Consider the following 20,710-nt stretch of genomic DNA (forward strand, 5'->3'; position numbering starts at 1 on the left):
GTAGTATGCTTCAGGTCACTATCACATTAAATAGATTTTTAGAACAGGGAGACAGTAGAGGGGCTTGCTCCGTCCACTCCACGTTTGTTAGGGGGGCTCCATTTGACTCCAGTCGTGGGCTGGAGGTTAGTGAACCAGCCCTGTGACCGGAAGGTTGCTGGTTCGATCCCCTCCGCTGACAGGTCATGACTGAAGTGCCCTTGAGCAAGGCACCTAACCCCCAATTGCTCCCCGGGCGCCGTGGATAGGGCTGCCCACTGCTCTGGGCAAGTGTGCTCACTGCCCCCTAGAGTGTGTGTTCACTAGTGTGCATGTATGTGGGTGCACAGATGGGTTAAATGCAGAGGTCTAATTTCACAGTGTGCAAACACAGACAAATGGTTCTAATTCTCTATCCACCCACACTGTTAAGCGTCATCCATTGAGTTTTGAAGCATTTGGTTAAATCTGAGCAGAAAATGTGGCCCTATACACTTTAGAATTCATCCTGCAGCTTTTGTTAGTCTCATCATCAATAAATACAGGGCAGCTGGTTCTATTGGCAGTCATACATACAAACATTCATACAAACTCTTTTGTTTTCTTGGTGTTTTCTGTAGTCTTTTGGGCCTTTTCCTGTTTCTTAGCTCACCAGTGTATTTTTTTTCTTTTAGGGAATGTATCACATAGTTCATTTGGTCATATCTAATGTTTGTTTCAATCTCTCTGATTGGTTTGTTTTGATTTTTCAGGCTAATGATAGCTTTACATTGCAAGTTAACAGCAACAAACTCTAAATGGAAATGCCAGGCCTGAAACTTTAGACCTTTTATCTGCTCACTTGTAAACATGATAAGGGACTAATGCACACCTGGCCATGGAACAGCTGAGCAGCCAACTATCCATTTATTTTTACCCCTTGTTAATGGTGGGACTGTGTATTAAAATGGCTGTAATACTTAGTCCGCTTACCTGATTTGGATGTGAGTACATTCGGTTTAAAGCTGAAAGCCTTCACTTCTAGCTCAGATTAATTAATTTCAGCTCCAGTCTGGTGTAGTAGGCAGCTTCAATAGCAACTTTGGCAATGTCAAATTATGTACGGACATTTCGGTGATGTGGGAGGAGGGGTGGGTTGTTGTGTTTCTCGTTGAGATACAGCTGAATGAAATAAAAAGTTACTTTGACCTTAATCGTTGTACCTTTGTATCACCGTTCACATACTGACCACGAGGTGAACATTTGGAGCTGCAGTGTTTTGTATACGCGTTGGCCCCTCTATCTGTGAAGGCTTAAGTGTAATGTGTAATTCGGCTCTCATGAGCCTTGACGTGGATCACGTGCTTGTCACGGCGCTTGAAGACAGCTGAGCGAGGAGCCATGGGAAGCTTGATTCAGTTAACCGAACCGATTCTTGCGAACGGTCCGTTTAAAACTTCCGATTCAACTTCATTTTTACCAAATCGAGCCAGCTTTAGTTATTTCATTCACGTACAACGATATATAGTTCAACAAATGAGATACAAACAAAAGGAAAACTGGCTACGTTCCTAACAGAAATATCGAGGATAATTCAAAGAGGCCTCTCAGAATTAGTTTTATGATTGTATGAGGTTAGAGTGTGAAAATGTATATTTGTATCTTATAAGAATCCTTCGTCATATGAGTTATATACACACTTTGTAGGTGCTAGAAAAAACGATTTGATACATCTGGAGGTCTGAACCGGTTCGATTGAGTTACTAAAATGAATCGGTTCAAAAGAACGATTCGTTCACGAGTTAGTCATAGCTGTTACCGAGTTAGCTAACCAACAGTCAGGATCTAGAACTTGCCAGTGTTGCTGCGTCTGGGTGGTCTTTGGTGGTCTTTAGTGGTCTGTGAAAACAAACCGTTAAAGCTGAGGTTAAACCGAACGTCTGCGCGTTAGAATATGGGCTGAAATACCTTTTATTCAATTGACGGTGGTTGTTGCGGTTTGTTGACAGCAGGGCTGAAGTATGACAGTCACACACAGTAGCTAGCTAGTTAGCTACGCTTTTAGCGCTTTCTGTATCTGTTTATTGATTCACTTCTGATTATCTTCCAGTCTTTGTGCAAACAGGGGATGATGGGCTGGACGGGTTTGGACTAATATCAGGCAAGCATGTAATGTAAGGCTAGCTTAGCTTTCCGTTTGTCAGCTCTCAGCTCTGTTTCAGTGAGCTAACGCTAGCTAGTTAGCTAGCTAGGCGTTTGTTTTCGGTTCATCTTCTTCCTGGTACAGATGTGGCCGTAACGGAGAACAGTTCCACTTCTGTTTAAAGATTAGAAGTTTTAGCACAATTAGCCTCACTGCCACCATGCACGACGCGTATGAACCCGTCCCTATTTTGGAAAAACTGCCCCTCCAGATCGACTGCCTCGCGGCCTGGGGTAAGATTTTTTTAATTCTTGCATTGTTCTTGATAAATGCCCAAGTTACGTTGTAAACACTGGCTTGTTTCGTGTTGGCGTGAGTGTGTAATGTTACAATATCAAATAACTTTGCTGGCAGTTGCATTCAACAATTCGCCTTTAGGTAGCCTGAGACTAATTGCGCTGGCATTTCAGCGAGCAACAGATTTAATTCTCGCTATGCGGTTCAAAATGTTACTCCATTGGTTCCTTGGTGAAGGAAATGGTTCTATTTAGCTTTAGTTAGCTATTTAGCTATTTAGTTCTGTATAGAACCATTTAATGCTTAAATTGACTGTAGAGTGTGTTTTATATGGTTCTATAGCACCATGAAGCGTTCTTGTATTGTTACGGTAGGTTACGATGTCAAGCGTATAAAAATAGCAGAACCCTTTTTCGCGATGCGTAGAACCATTTTCAGAAATCTTCTGCAAAGCACATTCTCCATCAATCTAAAGAATAATTTCACCCTGCAAAAACATGAAATGGTTCTGTGTAGAGCTCATTGCTCTAAATTTGAACCAATCCCTTAACTAGAACAACCCCTTTTTTTAAAGTGTGTAAAGTCAAGTTTGTAACAGTAAAATAACATTTCTGGGGCTATATAGAACCATTATCAAGCAGATACAGTGCATTCTCAGTCAATCTGAAGAACCATTTTACCATGCAGAAAACTGTTTAGGCGTAAAGTGTTTATGTACAGCCTATGGTTATAAATGGAACCATTGCCTTTACCAAAGAACCCTTGAATAGCCATCCTTTTTCAGTGTCTAGGATTGGAGTCATGTTGTGTTGCAAGGATTTGTTTTTCTATCTGATACAATCGGTTTATTGGAGTAAAACTGTTTTGCCCAATATACAAATCCATTCAGATTTGTGGTCCAGTGTGTAGCTCTGATATTACATGATGCTATTGTTTATACAGAGGATTGGCTCCTTGTGGGAACAAAACCAGGCCACCTCCTCCTCTACAGAATCAAGAAGGATGCAGGTATGAACTGAAACTCCTTGCTGATTGCTTTACTGATCATTTCTAACTTTAGTGATTATCTCCAGCTTTTGTCTGTTTATTCTTTATTCATCTCTCACAGGTACGAACAGATTTGAAGTAACGCTAGAGAAATCCAACAAGAACTTCTCGAAGAAGATCCAGCAGGTATGTGCATTTTTCTCTGCAAAGATGAACTGGACACTCGGGTTCTGTATATCAAAGCTCTCTTAACAGAATGAACGTCTGAGGCAAACCTTGATCTGCTTCGTTCTGGATGTTGTAAAGTTGTCAGTGTTGTGTAATGCAAAGGTTCCACTTCTGATTATCCTCTTTTCTGCCATCAGCTGTTTGTTGTGTCCCAGTACAAGATTTTGGTCAGTCTGTTGGGTAAGGCTCTGTATTTATTATTCTTGACCATGCAGATTTAGTCCAGTTTATTTATGGGGTTTGTAGTGGAGTGGCCTACTGTAAAATTAAATTTAATTGTTGCATCCTCTTTTCTTTTTTTTTTTTTGTTTCAGAGAACAACATCCATGTTCATGACTTGCTCACATTCCAGCAGATTACTGTAGTGTCAAAGGCCAAAGGAGCCACCCTATTTGCCTGTGACCTGCAGGTGTGTAAGAAGTCACTAGTCACTAGTTTTTTACTATTTAAGTTAGTTCTCTTGCTGAGTGATACTTAATGCTGCAGTTGTGTAATAATTACAATTATTTATTTATGTTTATTTTATTTTAAGAAAACAATTTGTTGAATTTGCACTAGTATGTAATGCCAAATGTTACTTTGTCGCTTACTTTTCTCCTGCACCTGGACTGTTGGTCTTTGTTATTGTTTTTAACCTGTCAGTATTAGCATGGAATTAGCAATGAATTAAGGGTATCCAATGTGCTAGAGCCCTTTTCTTGTCAAATTGTTAAAATATATGCTCAATTAAATATATCCTGTTTAACTTGTGCTCCTTAGCAATCCAGCTCAGGTGAAGCAAAATTGCGGATGTGTGTTGCTGTCAAGAAGAAACTACAGTTATATTACTGGAAGGACAGGGAGTTTTATGAATTGCAGGTATGCTTGGGCTTGGAAAGGCCAAGGCAGTGATTAATACTTGTTCTAAAATAAATAGAAACACTTACTTTGTTTAGTTTAAGTACTAATATGTTGTGTCTCATAGGGAGATTTTGCGGCTCCAGATATTCCAAAGTCCATGGCTTGGTGTGAAAATTCCATATGTGTGGGTTTCAAGCGTGACTACTATCTGATTCGGGTATGTCAACTTGATACACACAAGTTGTCACTCCGGATCAAAGTTACAGAGCTCAACAGGTCGAACAGACTAGATGAAGACCTTTCTCTTTTATCATGATAGATGGACGGACGCGGCTCAATCAAAGAGCTGTTCCCAACAGGGAAGCAGCTGGAGCCGCTGGTAGCCCCTCTGGCTGATGGGAAAGTGGCGGTTGGTCAGGATGATCTCACGGTTGTCCTGAATGAGGAAGGAGTCTGCACACAGAAATGTGCTCTCAACTGGACTGACATCCCTGTTGCAATGGGTAAAATGCTGGTCTTGTTCTACCCTCCTATTATTAGTCATAGACATGTTTTTCTCCACATTTTTATTGATGTTCCTACACTTCAGAAGTTTAACGCATAAATTCCATCAATCGAATATCTGATGATTAATCTCTGATGCACAGAAGACAACAAGCCTCTATAAGAAGCAGACAAACCCTGTTACCAAAAATAAGTGCCTTTGCTTGCCAGTTTATTTGGTACACCTATCTGATGTTTGCACTTGCCTGTTTTTTAGGTACAATTTGTAGTAATACACTATATTTCCAAAAGTATTGTCACCATCCAAATCATTGAATTCAGGTGTTCCAGTCACTTTCATGGTCACAGGTGTATAAATCCAAAACATAGTGCACAGAGGTCGCCGTCTTTCTGCAGGGTCTATGGCTACAGACCTCCAAACTTCATGTGGCTTCAGATTAGCTCAAGAACAGTAGAGAGATTCATGGAATGGGTTTCCATGGCTGAGCAGCTGCATCCAAGCTTTACGTCACCAAGTGCAATGCAAAGCGTTGAATGCAGTGGTGTAAAGCTCAGTGCCACTGGACTCTGGAGCAGTTGAGACGTGTTCTCTGGGTGATGATTCATGCTTCTCCATCTGGCAATCTGATGGACGAGTCTGAGTTTGGCAGTTGCCAGGAGAACAGTACTTGTCTGACTGCATTGTGCCAAGTGTAAAGTTTGGTGGAGGGGGGATTATGGTGTGGGGTTGTTTTTCAAGAGTTGGGCTCAGCCCCTTAGTACCATTGAAAGGAACTCTTGATGCTTCAGCAGACCAAAAGATTTTGGACAATTTTATGTTACCAACTTCGTGGGGACCGTTTGGGGATGGCCCCTTCCTTTTCCAACATGACTGCGCATCAGTGCACAAATCAAGGTCCATAAAGACATAGATGAGCAAGTTTGGTGTAGAAGAACTTGACTGGCCTGCACAGAGTCCTGACCTCAACCCGACAGACCACCTTTTGGATGAATTAAAGTGGAGACTGTGAGCCAGGCCTTCTCGCCCAACATCAGTGCCTGACTTCACAAATGCGTTTCCCATAAACACACTCCTACACCTTGTGGAAAGTCTTCGAAGAAGAGTTGAAACTGTTATAGCTGCAAAAGATGGGCCAACATTATATTAAAAAAACTATGGATTAAGAATGGGATGTCACTCAAGTTCATATGTGTGTAAAGGCAGATGAGGGAATACTTTTGGAAATGTTTATTTACTAACTGTGGCCAATCTGTTGCTAGCCAATTTATTACTGACCCTCTACCCCATCCATCAGTCAAAAGGGACCACCTTAGGATCTCTGACCAGATATTATTTGGGTGGTGGTTCTTAACACAGCAGTGCTGTCAGCATGGTAGTTGCATGTCTGTGGGTGTTGTACTGATGCAAGCACTGCCGTTTTATTGGGATTTTTGAATGCCTAATCATCACTGTTGGGTTGTATAGTCCACCAACCAAAAATATCCAGCCAAGAGCGACTCTGGTGAGAAACTGACCATTGAAGGCCCTGTGGATAATAGTATAGCTAAACATGAATAGATACATACATTGCAGTTTACTTATCTACCAGCAGAGGCAGCATATCTTTGTTCCAGGTCAAAATTTATGCAATTGAGAGATGTACAAATGGAGTAGTACTTTCTTATTTACTGTTGTGCTGCTGAAGTATGTCATCTATGTGCATGTTAATATGTCCTCTTTTCTCTAATAGTGGAGAAGCACTGTTTTGCAGAATCACAAACATTGTGTATTTTTGTGGCTGCTTTACTTTTATTAAATACAGTTGCTCTGAAAAGGGGAACTGAATCCTTTATGCTGAAGCTGAATGGAGAGTAATTTCCTCATTGAAATGTAGATCAGTGGTTCTGGCAGATTAGAGAATTGCATGCCCTCAGTGTTTGTCCCCTCTCTGCACAGTGTGTGCACAAATAAGTTCTTTAGGGGCTCTGGTGCAAAGTTTGCCTCTCATTATGTTCAGAGATCTGCCCGTTCCTAGACTCTGGCTCCAACTGGATTTCCTGCCTCATAGGCCTGGGGGACTGTTGATTCGCTGACTGACTGCATATTACCCATATACACGTTTATGAAATGAGTGTATTCTCAGAATTTCAAATAGTCTACACTTATTCTTCACTTTTATATGTGTTTTTTAATGCGTGCAAATGCCAAGTGCTGATAGCTGCATTTAATAATGTGTTGTTAATAATAATAATAATAATAATTAATAATAATAATAATAATTTATTATTATTATTATTATTATTATTATTATTATTATTATTATGTGTTTTATTAAACAATGCCTCTTAATGAAGGCATATCTCCTTCCTGCATGACCGTCTGGGCTAATTGTGAGGTCCGAGCTGGATTTTACATAAATAATATTAATCAGTTGTCAAACCTGCAGAAGGCAGTCTTTGGGTTTTGGTGATTCTGTGTTTCTTTTCCAGTCACACCCTTCGTCTCTTTTGTTTTTTTTCTCACTTTCAGAGCACCAGCCTCCTTATATCATTGCAGTGCTGCCTCGCTATGTGGAGATCCGCACCTTTGAGCCCAGGCTGCTGGTGCAGAGTGTGGAGTTGCAGAGGCCACGATTCATCACCTCTGCAGGGTGAGACAACGACATCTCACACAATGAATTACTAAAAATTGAAGAATTTCACAACAAATTAATCCTGAAACACTGTTTGGTGTTGTTGTTTCACTATTGGATAGTCATGAAGGTCCATAAGATGGCATATTAATGGTCTGTGATTTTCTTTCTGTACCTATATTGTTTTTTTGCTTCAGGCCTAATATAGTATACGTTGCCAGCAACCATTTTGTCTGGCGACTTGTGCCGGTCTCCATAGCAAGTCAGATCCGACAGCTTCTACAGGACAAGCAATTTGAGCTGGCTCTTCAGCTAGCGGTGAGTAAATACACCCCAGTCATAGTCAGTTATTACAAACATCTATGCATGGTATATAAATTTGCTCTTTGCATACATTTCCCATCACAGACATGGCAATGAGTCAAATATGAAGCAGCAACCTTCACTTCCATTGCTCGAGATGTGACCAATATTGTTTTATACATGTTTCAAATGGTCAGATTGATTAAAATAACTACATGAAATTTTATTGCATGCTTCTTTTATTACCTAAAGGCTTATGCTTAAATGCTTAAAAAGTTACCTATACCGATATAAATAGTGCATGACATTACCTCCAAAATGCAAAATGTTATTTTCTTTTTTGACTGTACCCAAATCTTCACTGTTAATCTTTGAGTAAAATAGTAGGATAAAATAAGAATTTTAGGAGTAGGTATGTCAATTTTTTTATGTGTGTGTGTGTGTGTGTGTGTGTGTGTGTGTGTGTGTGTGTGTTATTAATTACATGTAACATAAACCTGAGTCACTGTGCAGACTTCTTAAGAGTTTAGAGTTTTAGTGTTACAGTAATACTCACTCCCTTTTTTACACCTTCAATCTGTTTTTTCCCCTTTCAGAAGATGAAGGATGACTCAGATGGTGATAAGAGGCAGCAGATTCACCACATTCAGAACCTATATGCCTTTAATCTCTTCTGTCAGAAGCGCTTTGATGACTCCATGCAGGTGTTTGCCAAGCTTGGCACAGGTGAGAGGGAGTATCTAGTCAGTAACAGTATTTGGCCAAGAACTGCATTCTAATGCTCATTTATTTCATGCATTGGAAGCACTGAAGTGTGTGGGTGTGGAGTACTTAGCAGTATTGTAAATTTTGGTTGTGTAAGACAAGAATTTAGTAATTAGGTCATGCTCCAGTTTTGCTAATCACAAAGACGTTTTTGATGTTTGTTTCAGATTGTTTTCCCTCATTCTTAAACATACTGCTCATTATGATAAAGCAGGATGTCCTGCTCTGTTATAGATCCAACTCATGTGATTGGGCTGTATCCAGACCTTCTTCCCTCTGACTATCGTAAACAGCTGCACTACCCTAACCCCCTACCTACTCTTTCTGGAGCTGAGCTCGAGAAGGCCCACCTAGCTCTCATTGATTACCTAACACAGGTACGCACACAAATCAGCGTCACCAAGTGCATACAAAACAAGACTTCACCATGTCTAAACAGTTTTTTTGTTGTTGAAATTTCTGATGTTACTGTTTATTTTTTGCTGTCTTTTAAATATGTAGACATTTAATATTCAAGTTTCACAATGTACCACTCTCCAGTCCAAATGGTCCATAAAGATTAAACATTATGGGATTTATACTTAAGGAACTGCAAAGCCTGTGTAGTTGAAGTTTGTCGTGCGTGTGTGCGTGTGCGTGCGTGCGTGTGTGTTTGCGTGTGTGAAATAAATCTTCTACTGAAGTATTGTCCTATTTTGCCATATCGCCCACCCCTAGCCTAGGCTGCTTTTTTGAATGAGCACAAAAATACTCACCTAAACGGAATAAAGGTAGTTTACATTTATCATTCTTAGAGGCACAGAACAAAAAAAAAAACATTTAATTCTAAGGGATAAAGAGGGGATGGAAATGGCTATGTAAAGTTAAGTATGGCTGTCCACACAAACATCATTAGTGAAAAAATGCAGGAAATGGTCCTTTTTAGTGACACATTTCTTGCTTTTATTACATAGAAACGCAGCCATTTGGTGAAGCAGCTGAACGACTCAGACCCCTCCACCACCTCCCCTCTAATGGAGGGCACACCTACAATCAAAAGTCGCAAGAAGCTCCTTCAGATCATAGACACCACCCTGCTGAAATGCTATCTCCATGTAAGGCCATATTTGTCTGTCACAGTCTTTCAGTACAGTGGTCTTGTGCAAAGTAAGTTGCCAATTTCTTTGTTATAATGTTTCTAGACCAATGTCGCCTTAGTGTCGCCTCTCCTGCGCCTGGAGAACAACCACTGTCACGTAGAGGAGAGTGAGTATGTGCTGAAGAAAGCCCACAAATACAGCGAGCTCATCATCCTTTATGAGAAGAAGGGCTTGCATCAGAAAGGTAAGTTTAATATTCTGTTCATTGCCCTTGTGGAACACTAGTTGACACTAAGCATAGTAATAGTATTATTTTGCTCTTAGAAACAAGCACTCTCCAGTTCAGTGGTGCTTGGATTGATCATGTTTTGTTAGCCTAACTGAAGTTACCACTTCATAACCCATCATACGTTCAAGGAAAGAGCCGTACAGTTTGAAGTATAGGGTGTCAGTGCAAATGCAGTTAAGCAGTTGATACCATAAACTTCATCCTTGCAGTAAATCTCTGGCCACACAGAGAGCCCTCCCAGTTTCTTGCAATTGACTTTCAGTTCTATATAAATACTAGGGATGCGCCTTGATATCAGAATCATTTTACTATCAGCAGATATTTGCTAAAATAAAAATAGATTACTGTAGATAGACAGTATTTGTTTGTCTTTGCATTGTCTTCAGCAATTACACACATTACAAAATATTAGATATTTGCTTTGCCCCTTCTGCCGAATAACAGCTGGGACAGGCTCCAGCACCTCAGTGACCCAGAAGGAGAAGTGGCTGCGTGCGTGCGTGCGTGCGTGCGTGCGTGCGTGCGTGCGTGCGTGCTTTGGCCCAGTGTTCTCATGTTGGTCATCTCTAATAATTATATAAGTTGAAAGCGGTTCCACTATATCCTCTACTGGTAGGAAGCGATTTGGATACGGACCTATCACAATATTTCAATGGACTGAACCAAGCACTTGAAAAGAAGAAAAAAAAATGCAGCACACATACACGAACCAACACAGCTTTTGTAGCAGTTCTATGTTGCAGTTCCAGTTTGACGCATCTTTATCCAATGGCAGCTTGTAACAGGGCTAGATCTGGTCACAAAGGTAGTAATTTCACATTTTCACAGGTTTTTCACTTTAGATTAGTGAAGCAACAGCATGGCTTGTTAAAAAACGTTTAAACGAATAAACACAGAACTCTCAAAGCCCCCCCCTTTTTTTTAAAAGACCAATGAGTCAAAAGTGGAAATGTTAAGAGATGCTTCACTTTGAATTGTCCTACCCACAAAATCTGGTTCTGAGGACAAATAGTGCTTTTGTGCTGTAAGGGCTGGACAGTCACCAGAGCTATTAAGAATAGCCTTTTTTTGTTGTTGTTGTTGTTATTATTATTATTATTATTATTATTATTATTATTATTATTGTTTATTTGTAGTAGTAATTTTATAATAATTCTTTTTTGTACTTTCTAAAAAAGGACAGGAACGTTGTCTTCCGTGAACCGATATTAAAAATAAAATTGTACAATATATTTTGTACTTTTCTTGCAAAATGTTTTCCGCTTCGCTTGCTTATTTGCTTTTAGTTTTACAAACAAGAGCCAATGTTCACACAATTTTAAAATATATTAACTTATGTTAAGTTTGTCAAAATATATTTGATGTCTTTATTTTATTTTCTTAGTTCCATGAATTGATCATTAATGGTTAAGTCTTTAATGAGATACTTTTTCCATTCATTCAGTATGTTTGTCTGAACCATTGCAATCAAGAAATGTTGTGGAGGTATTTTTTTAGTGTAATTCCCATGTATATACCTGTCAGTGCATAATCTGCAATTGAACAATGTGGAGCATCAGTTTCTGTATCTGTATGACTCTTGCTGATATAAAACACATTCTTGAGGATGGTCAAAAATTTCTGTGATTTCAGTGAATGGAATATTCAGTGTTTTCTGACAAAATTATGTGAAATTGTGACATTGTGTAATCAGATATGAGTTGTGTAAATTGCAATGCGCTGATATGCTGCTATTGGAAAATAACACCCTGGAACACTTTCATACAGTATTGTCAGAATGCTGCATGAGCCTAACTGCTCCCCAGAGACTTAACATTTATTCAGCTTTCATGACGGCCGAAGCATCTTTAAGTCATTCAGATGTTAATGGAATGTGGTGTGCATTCAGATATGCTCATGTTCATGATGAGTGTTTTTAATCGGACTGCTGCAGCGAGCTGTTCTAGTGACGTAATGCCCTACAGACAAGGCAGCTGCTAATGGCTCTCACACTGTCACTCTCATTTTTTTTTTTTTTTTTTTTTTTTTTTTTTCCCCCCCCTCTCTTTCTATGCTTATTCAATCCAGTTACAGCGTTCTGCCTGTTACAGTTGCATTGCTGCCAAATCAATGTTCTTTATAAACACATTTATCATAAAACTGTTGTGTCTGTGATATTTCTGGAAAGCACTGAGTGCTGAGAGGTCTTTCGAGCAAGATTCTAATGGAAATGGTGATCTGTAGCCCTGCAGGTCCTTCTGGATCAGTCCACTAAAGCCAACTCCCCCCTGAAGGGTCATGAGAGGACAGTGCAGTATCTCCAGAGGCTAGGTGAGTGTGGGACCATGCATACTGATTTCTTCAGTTTCTGTTCAACACGCACACTCTGTGAACACCTGTTTGGAAAATAGAAAACATCACATTAGATGGTTAATTGCCTTTAAGGCAGTTAGCAGAGCACTTAAAACTGTACAGTACTGTGCAAATATCAGAGACCATCCTTTTGTTTATTTCATTTTCAGTCAGATGGCCTTTCAGTACATGATGATATTAATTTTTCAGCTTCAGGGGAAGAAAATAAAATGCATTTAACAGAAAATTACCTTACAGAAAGCCTCACAGACTCTAAATATCATGCATATTTTTAGGTTTTTTTGTGTCTTTATTACTTCTACCTTTTTATTACAGTTTTCACAGAAAATACAGAAATGTAATTTGACCACAGGTGTTCAAGTTTTTGCGTATGACTTTGTTTGTTTTCATTAAATGTTTTCTCTTGAATCAGGGGTTTTGGTGTCTGATGTATTTCAATTACTTAGATGTGAAACACTACCTAGTATAATAAACTGTTGATTGCAGATGTCCTGATGTTTTTCCATTTTGTTCTTTATATGCACTCCTCATCCATGCTTATGGTCTGCTTACATTATGCTCTTTGTATTAACAGGGGCTGAGAATCTGGGCATAATTTTTGAGTTTTCCCCGTGGGTGCTGAAGATTTGCCCAGAGGATGGTCTGAAGGTGAGAAAACAGATGAGCGCCCTCCTATTTTATATCAGTTTTATATTGTGAATCATACATGGTTAAAGGTGATGGTGCTTGATACATATCAGTTGACTCCACTGTGTTTTGGCAACAGATTTTCACAGAGGACCTGCCAGAGGTAGAAATGCTGCCAAGAGACAAGGTACTGGACTTCCTGAAGGAGGGCTTTAAAGAGCTGGCTGTGCCATATCTGGAGCACATTATCCATGTGTGGGATGAAACAGGCCCTGATTTCCACAATGTGCTTATCCAACTCTACCTGGAGAAAGTGCAGACCTTGATGAAGGAGTATCTCAGTTCACTGCCTGAAGGTGGGAGCTGTAGCCACTTAAACTGTGTGTGTGTGTCTGTGTGTGTGTGTAAGTAAGAGAGAGAATATAATTAGAAAGAAGTTGTTTCCTTGAAAATGTCTAGATTTTGCTGGCCTGATTATTTTAAATATAATCTGTCTACAACTGTATTCTGATTTCTTCTCCTTTAGTATTTATTATTGTCCTTTATTATTGTGTGTAGGTGTTCCAGCTGTAGCTGCGGGGAAAGAGGAGGGTGAGCTTGGAGAGTTCCGGAATAAGCTTCTGTGTTTCTTGGATATTTCAACCTACTATGAACCAGAGAGGCTCATCAGTGACTTCCCATTTGATGGTGAGTCTTCAGTGACTATTTCAACTAATGGGTCAGAAGATTCATGTGAACTGAAAGTTGTAAGTGTTCAGAATACCTTCTAACTTATGATATAGTGTCTCATGATTATTTTTTTGTCTATTCTTCCCCATCTCAGGTCTGCTGGAGGAACGAGCTCTGCTCTTGGGTCGGATGGGCAAACATGAGCAGGCCCTCTTCATCTATGTGCATATACTGAAGAACACACATATGGCAGAGGAGTAAGTATGCAGCAGTGTCCCTGTAGGGCTTTGGCTACAGTCTTTATCGGTTCAGTTAATATATTTTCTAATGCTTGCCAAAATGTTTTTCTACATTTATATTTCATCCTGTTGTACATGCCTCTGACTGTTTATAATTTTTTTTTTTTTTTTTAGGTATTGTCACAGGCATTATGACAAATCGGCAGATGGAAGTAAAGATGTGAGTGTGGCTTTAGAGAGACACGCATCACACCTGGCAATGATTTTCTGCACAGTGGCAAGTTTATGTAGTAGGAATGTTGTCACTACTGTGTTTTATTTTTCCCAGCTATTTGTTTCACACAGATATTATAGGGACACTTTTATAACACTTATAACATTTCTTGTTTTTATTCTCCTGAATCTAGTATATATCTGGGGAAAACCATGCTCTGTCTTCTGCGCAGGTGTATCTGTCTCTGCTGCGCATGTACTTGTCTCCTCCAGACGTGCATTGCCTTGGTCCCATTAAGATGGAGCTGTCTGAGCCACAGGCTAATCTCCAGGCTGCGCTGCAGGTCCTTGAGCTGCACCATAGCAAGCTCAACACTACCAAGGTGAGAGTTAAATAGCCAGTCAGACAGCAGATGTCTTCTCCAGGTGTTATTTCTATAAAGTAGTTTGAGAGTTTTGTGTGTGTGTGTGTGTGTGTGTGTGTGTGTGTTTTTTTTTTTTTTTTTTTTTTTTTTTTTTTTTTTTTAAACAGGCCTGTCATTGAATATGCTTACTTCCTATGTCTCTGCTTTTGCGTGTTAAGTGCGAGTCTCATAGTTCAGCTGTCACTGGTGTTCTGGCATAAGCAGCAGTATGAATGTCGTCCTGCTGCGAGAAATTTTGCAATGATCACCCTATATAGGGGCATTTCCAGACACAGCTTTGCAAAGACTCATGCTAAAGGGCTGAGTTCCTGGCAGAGCACTTTTCATTGACTTTCATCGCCTCCCTCTTCAGCATACAGCTTGATTGTTGCGCTACAGGGCACGACTCCTATAAACCTTTAGGTGTTGGAGACGCCAAGTATCTGCAGTTTAAAGTATAAAGCATGGGTGTGCTGTAATGACCCCCCCCCCCCCCCCCCGCTCATTTGTTTTTATGTTATGTTGCTTTCATTTCCCCTGGCTGCTGGCCCAAGGCCTTCCTTGCCAGACTGCATGCTGAGAGAGACCACAACTGACGGTGTCAGGAGAGCAGAGCGAGTTCAAAAGCACTGCAGCCACATTCAACGTGTGGAATATAGTGCTACACAACTCTGAGCTGTGTGAAGCTAATTTAACCCTTTACTCTTAAGACTTACTGTTCTGTTATTTATCTTAAGTTCTGTTATTGAGCATCTACTATGAATTATACAGTAACCGTTGTGAAACTAATATGAAAGTTATGAGAAGAAGGAAGTCTGGATTTGCCCACAGCTTTTTGGAATTAAATTAGTTAAGCAAAGTCTTTCTGCCTTTTTTCTACCTAGTTTTAAATCTACCAGAGGGAAATAAGTTTGAAAGTGTTGGTGTATTTTTGGATGCTGTATCTTGTTTCAAAACCTAGGCATGAACATTTATGAACTTCATGAATTGCTCTTATCTAACATTTGTTGTTAGATTAGATTTAATATCTCAATTAACTACTACTACTATTAACATAACAATAATAATAATGACAATTCAGGCATTTTTCAAATTCATTAATGTTGTCCACATTCTGCTTGCACTAGGCCATAAACCTACTCCCAGCGAACACTCAAATATGGGAGATCCGTGTGTTTTTAGAGAGTGTTTTGGAGGAGAAAGCTCAGAGGAAGCGATTTGACCAGGTCCTCAAGAGCCTGCTTCAGGCTGAGTTCCTGCGGGTGAGTTACTGTGGTGGAGAGGCACGCAACTATGTGAATGCATATTTCTTTGTTATCTTGGAATTTTGCCTGTTTTAACACATCTTCTCTTGTAGCACTGTGTGTTTTATATAATTATCAGAAACCATTTTGGGCAGACTGTGTAATGTTACATACATACTCTGTCATTTATTCTAACTGTGTGAGTGTACATCTGTGTGTCTGTGTTTGTAGGTCCAGGAGGAGAGGATCTTTCATCAGCAGGTCAAATGTGTTATTACTGAGGAGAAGACCTGCCGGGTGTGCAAGAAAAAAATTGGGAACAGGTATGTCAGTCATTTTGATGCTTTTGTTGAGCGGTGGTTTTGAAAAAAACAAGAGGTTGTCTGTAATGGAGAATGGTTTATTTATGTATCTTCCTTATGTTGGATTGGGATATCATTAAAAATCATGCTTATGTCTTCTGTTTGTTCAGTGCCTTTGCCAGGTATCCAAACGGTGTGGTGGTCCATTACTTCTGCTGTAAGGATCGCAGTGTGTGTCCTACAGAATAGTGAGACCTCCTACCAACTGAATGAACTGAGTACACACCTCCACATACTATGAAGACCCTTTTGTATGCCGCTTTAAAGGCATTCTGTGTGAAGGAATGACCTTGCTGCACTATTGAAAGAAATGCCAGTCTGAATGTTACACTATAATCAAATTTGGCTTGTATAGCCATATCTGGCTTAGGCCAAATAGGTCAAATATTATTGAACCTTGTTGGAGCAAGTACTTCTCACCTCTGCAGATGGCTGTGGATAGAGCCTGGACTGTATAACAGTGCAAGTAAGGTTGCTGTTGTGTTGTGTTCTAGAAGACAGTTATGTCAATGTAACACATACTGTAGAATTTTGCTTTCTTGGAAGAAAGTCTTAATGCTTCTCTTCCACCTCTCCCTTTTTTTTCCCCCATTTTGAGATACGCATTTGTCCAGCTTTGTATCATACTTTGTGTGTACAATTGAATGCCTTGTCCACTGTTGTGTTCCAGCTGAAGTATGCACCGACTGTTATGCTGAGCCCATCTTGTGATTGGGCTCTCTGCTTCACCATGTTAGCTTTAGGATGTTCTGGCTGCAGTACTAGGGGAAACCAGACACAAATCTCAAAACCTTTTCTTTTCTGGCGCTTCTTGTAAGGGCTGCCACTCAAAAGGGCCTTTTGCTTTGAGGTGGCTGCACAAATGAGAATGAGTAGGTGGTGAATTCTTTATTATTTCCTCTCTCTTTCTGTCTCTCTCTCTTTGTCTGTCTGTCTGTCTGTCTGGGAAATGTAGCAAGACCATACTGAACTTGTTAACAGAGAGGATTCTCAGCTTGTAACTTTTTAATGCAAAGCAAAACCTTTTTTAGGTCTAATTGATTGATTGATTTGTTTTTCCATCTTTTTGGTGGAAGCTTAGTAATAACAACAACTGTTCACTGATCACAGTAGCATGGCACTTTTGGCTTCTATTTAACTTATGGCTTTAATTTATTCTTAGCGCAAGATTTGCTGTAAGAAAAAGTAACAATTACAGTGGATCCTTCTACAAAGGTGTTTGATAATCTCTCACAGATGGAAAGCAGGGGGCACCACCACTCTAGCTCGTCTTTAAAATGTGTGCTGTTACCTGTCAGACAAACTCGTCATCAAATACTTGTCTCTTGAAGGATCAGTCAGCCCTGTTTTCTCTCATTATGCTCAACCATGACCTAGACTGTTGCTGAAATTGCAAAGATGGTTGTTTACGCTTATGTTTGTAAGCGATGTAATATAGAAAATGTGTTGGTTTTCAAGAACGTTAATGTATAGATTGTATTTTACATACAAATTGGGAGACATATTAACGCTAATAAACATGCATCTTGTCATGTCGTGTGGTCTCATAAGTGTTTTTTCTTCATACAATAGAAATCCTGCTATTCACCAGATTTTTTTTTTTTTTCCCACACTTTCTGCTCTTTCTCTTGCACATGTTGTCATCCTGCTGTCTTTTGTCCGTGGGATGGCAGCTGAGTGCTAGGTCTCTCCTTAATGGACGTTTGCGCTAATGTGAGCCTGCCTGAGCAACAGAACCGCAGCTTTCTCCAAACTAGAGTTAGTCATTATGCATTACTCTGTTACACTGCATGACTCATGACTTGGAGGATCCAGAGAGCAAAGCAGCAGGGAAATAAACCTGGACTCAGTTAACCTAGCTCTGTTCTAGCAACTCCTTAAAGAATATGTTAAGGTCAGAGTTGTCTTAGTCAGCTGTGACATTAGCTAATGTTACTCCAGCTCTCTGGAAAGTGAGACAGATGACGTTTGCCTTCCTTGTTGTATATTGTGTTTGGAGACTTCTGTGTCTAGGAATGTTCTTTTTGCAGGGCAGCAATGGAAAGGAGGTCTGTTACCTACAGTTAGGTTGGCAGAGTGGAGAGCGGATGAGGTGCTATCCTGCTGGGTGTGTCATTAATCTGCTAAAAGCTTAAGGATTTTAAATATGCCCTTGGAAACATAATAAAATGGCATTTTTAATATGCAAGATGTGATAACCCTTTTCCTCCCTTAATATTTATTCTTTTTTTGGTGTTCTTATCTGTCAAACATTCTGTTGTGATTTTGGCTGAGTAGATTTCTAGGTCGTCTTTAGATGCTGAAATAACATAAATAGATTTTTATTCTATACAAACTTGGCATAAAATCATAATTTTGCTGGGGTTGACCTAATAAATGCTGTGATGTATATGAGTGATATTGTGCTTGGTAATTACGCAAGAGATTTCACATTTGCTATTGGATTTTCTCACTACTCCAAAGCTGTCCGAATGCCACAGGGTAGGCCATATGACCTTGGCATACAACTCCACAATATTGATGGTGACAGGATTCTGCATCTTCCTCATGTCTGTCTGCGGGCTTAAACACAACACATGCCACTGTTTATTCCATCAACCCTGTTCTTCATAGCCTGCTGGCTGCAGTATATGTTAGGTCACTATGCTTCACAGTATGATTTATGGATTCTGTAAATTCCATCAGCTCCCTACTCTGACACCGATGACCCTAAAGGCCCAGAAGGGTTTTGCAGACTGACTGCACAGAGACGCGATGACCTTTCTGTACTGGCCTAGCCATCCTTCACTTCAGCTTCCTTTTCTCACCAAAGGAAACTTTTGCTCCTGCACAAATCTTCATGATGGGTCTTACAAAGCATGCTCCAGAAGAGGCTCTACCTAGAGAAAGTGGATTGTGTTTATAGCTGTGGAAGTCTGTTTAAATTAAGGCAGCGTCTCTTATCATCAAATAGACTTCGAATGAACTTTTGTCAGTACTTTTGAGATCAAAGACCTGATCTTCTTTATGTTTGAGCACTTTGCATGGCTTAGGACCTTTCCTTTGGTCTCTAACTCTTGTGACAGTGGAGATGTTCACTGACCTCTGGGCGTTTCCACTGTTATCATAGTGGAATTCCATGGAAGCTTGGAATTTGCTCGTGTGCATGAAAGTGAGAGAAAGTAGGAAACAGAAGATCTGTGTTTGTTTCTTTTCTATCTGGGGAAAGTACCATTTTGGAAGGACAGTCTGAAATGCCAGGAGTGGCTGTGTAAGGGATTAGAGGGTTGGTGTAGTTCATTACAGGGCACGTTTGAGGCTCAGACAGGGCCTTGTTTTAGGAGAAATGTCAGCATGAGATGCAGTGTAGCCCACAGCATGGCTAAAATTCCAGATGTACACTCCACTGATATCTCTCATGGCCATTCCGTATTCTGTAGATGTTCCTAAAGACAGAGCCAGTCCTCCCTCATGGCACCTGGAAGTTCCTGTATCCTATGAACTGATGACAGCACACTACTGCTGTACCTGGATTGTAATTATATGGTTTAGAATAACATGTTACTGAATCTCCTTGAGTAAGCCTTTACCATTGAGAATACACAGAAAGTGGCAGGAATAATGTAAGAAAATATGCTTTCAATATAAGCAACAAATGGGGCTACAATGGACCAAATATAACTTTGCAGTTATTTGCTATGTTGCAATTTGTGAAATGGCTTGTGTTACAAATCACATTCCTATAAAAGGGCATCAGCTGGAAAATTAAGCTCAGTTTGCATTTTTATTGCATATAACTCCTAAAGAATCCAAATCTCTGTGTAAACAAAATGTCAGTACTGGTATATCAAATGGCAAATGTCATTACTGAATTCTCATTTTGAGCCCAAAATGACACATGAGTGGAGAATATATTTAAATATAGGAGCATTTTGCCATTTAAAATAATACATTAATTTTTTTCAATTGAACATGATCCCATACAAGGATGACACTTAACATTTACGTTTCCTGTAAGATGGTTAATGACAAAAACATTCATTTCTGCTTTGGCAGGAGCTTTTTGTCTACTCCTAATGCAACACACTGGTTATACTAATTAAAGTCTTGTTTAAAATCACTTCTTAATTTTTACGTACAGCAGTACCTAGTTTGGATCATGAGTATTTGTAGGTTTCTGTAAGAATGCCAGCTGCTTTATCTTTGTCCAGAGTAGACAGCTAATACTTGGCTGAAGGTCAGAGTCTTCTTGTGATGATGTGATCTTCGAGCTTACGTGGAAGGTATAATTGGATTTACCAAGCAAACAGAGCAGGCCAGTGCCGCTCACGACAAGAAGGTGACGGAAGAGATCTCTGCACAGTCTTAGGTACTTTATTTCCTTGAGGATACAGTCCTGTTCATACACTCCGTATCTAATTTCTAAAAGATGTATCCGATGTGTTGACTTTTATTTAACAAATGCGAATGTAATTGCACAGCTGTGTCATTCTCTCCTTTTCACAACACAGTCAGTGTTTAGATTTCTTTGTGAAAACTTGGCAAACTTAGTTTCTGCTGGTGTGGTTGAAACAGCTGCGGGGTATTACAGTCTTAGCTTTTATAGGTGGAGTCTG

The 20,710-nt window shown here is 39.8% G+C and overlaps 1 protein-coding gene across 1 annotated transcript; it reads left to right on the forward strand.

Annotated features, from left to right (window-relative positions):
* The first annotated feature begins 2,321 nt into the window (after positions 1-2,321).
* Positions 2,322-17,652, forward strand: vps39 (VPS39 subunit of HOPS complex). The gene is made up of 24 exons (XM_017699739.2): positions 2,322-2,394; positions 3,341-3,406; positions 3,507-3,571; positions 3,751-3,793; positions 3,928-4,022; positions 4,373-4,471; positions 4,578-4,670; positions 4,773-4,956; positions 7,467-7,587; positions 7,767-7,887; positions 8,469-8,598; positions 8,872-9,014; positions 9,591-9,731; positions 9,819-9,960; positions 12,229-12,315; positions 12,932-13,005; positions 13,124-13,340; positions 13,543-13,671; positions 13,808-13,910; positions 14,067-14,112; positions 14,339-14,488; positions 15,637-15,771; positions 15,985-16,076; positions 16,226-17,652. The coding sequence occupies exons 1-24, from the start codon at positions 2,322-2,324 to the stop codon at positions 16,302-16,304; spliced, it is 2,628 nt and encodes an 875-aa protein (XP_017555228.1). The 3' UTR covers positions 16,305-17,652.
* The last annotated feature ends 3,058 nt before the right edge of the window (positions 17,653-20,710 follow it).

This window comes from Pygocentrus nattereri, chromosome 10 (genome assembly GCF_015220715.1).
Source record: "Pygocentrus nattereri isolate fPygNat1 chromosome 10, fPygNat1.pri, whole genome shotgun sequence".
Taxonomy (NCBI): Eukaryota; Metazoa; Chordata; class Actinopteri; order Characiformes; family Serrasalmidae; genus Pygocentrus; species Pygocentrus nattereri.

Coding starts and splice junctions, on each gene's coding strand:
- vps39 (XM_017699739.2), top strand. CDS start 2,322: ATGCACGACGCGTATGAACCCGTCCCTATTTTGGAAAAACTGCCCCTC. Junction 4,023..4,372: donor TATTTGCCTGTGACCTGCAG/GTGTGTAAGAAG, acceptor TGTGCTCCTTAG/CAATCCAGCTCAGGTGAAGC. Junction 16,077..16,225: donor AAGAAAAAAATTGGGAACAG/GTATGTCAGTCA, acceptor CTGTTTGTTCAG/TGCCTTTGCCAGGTATCCAA.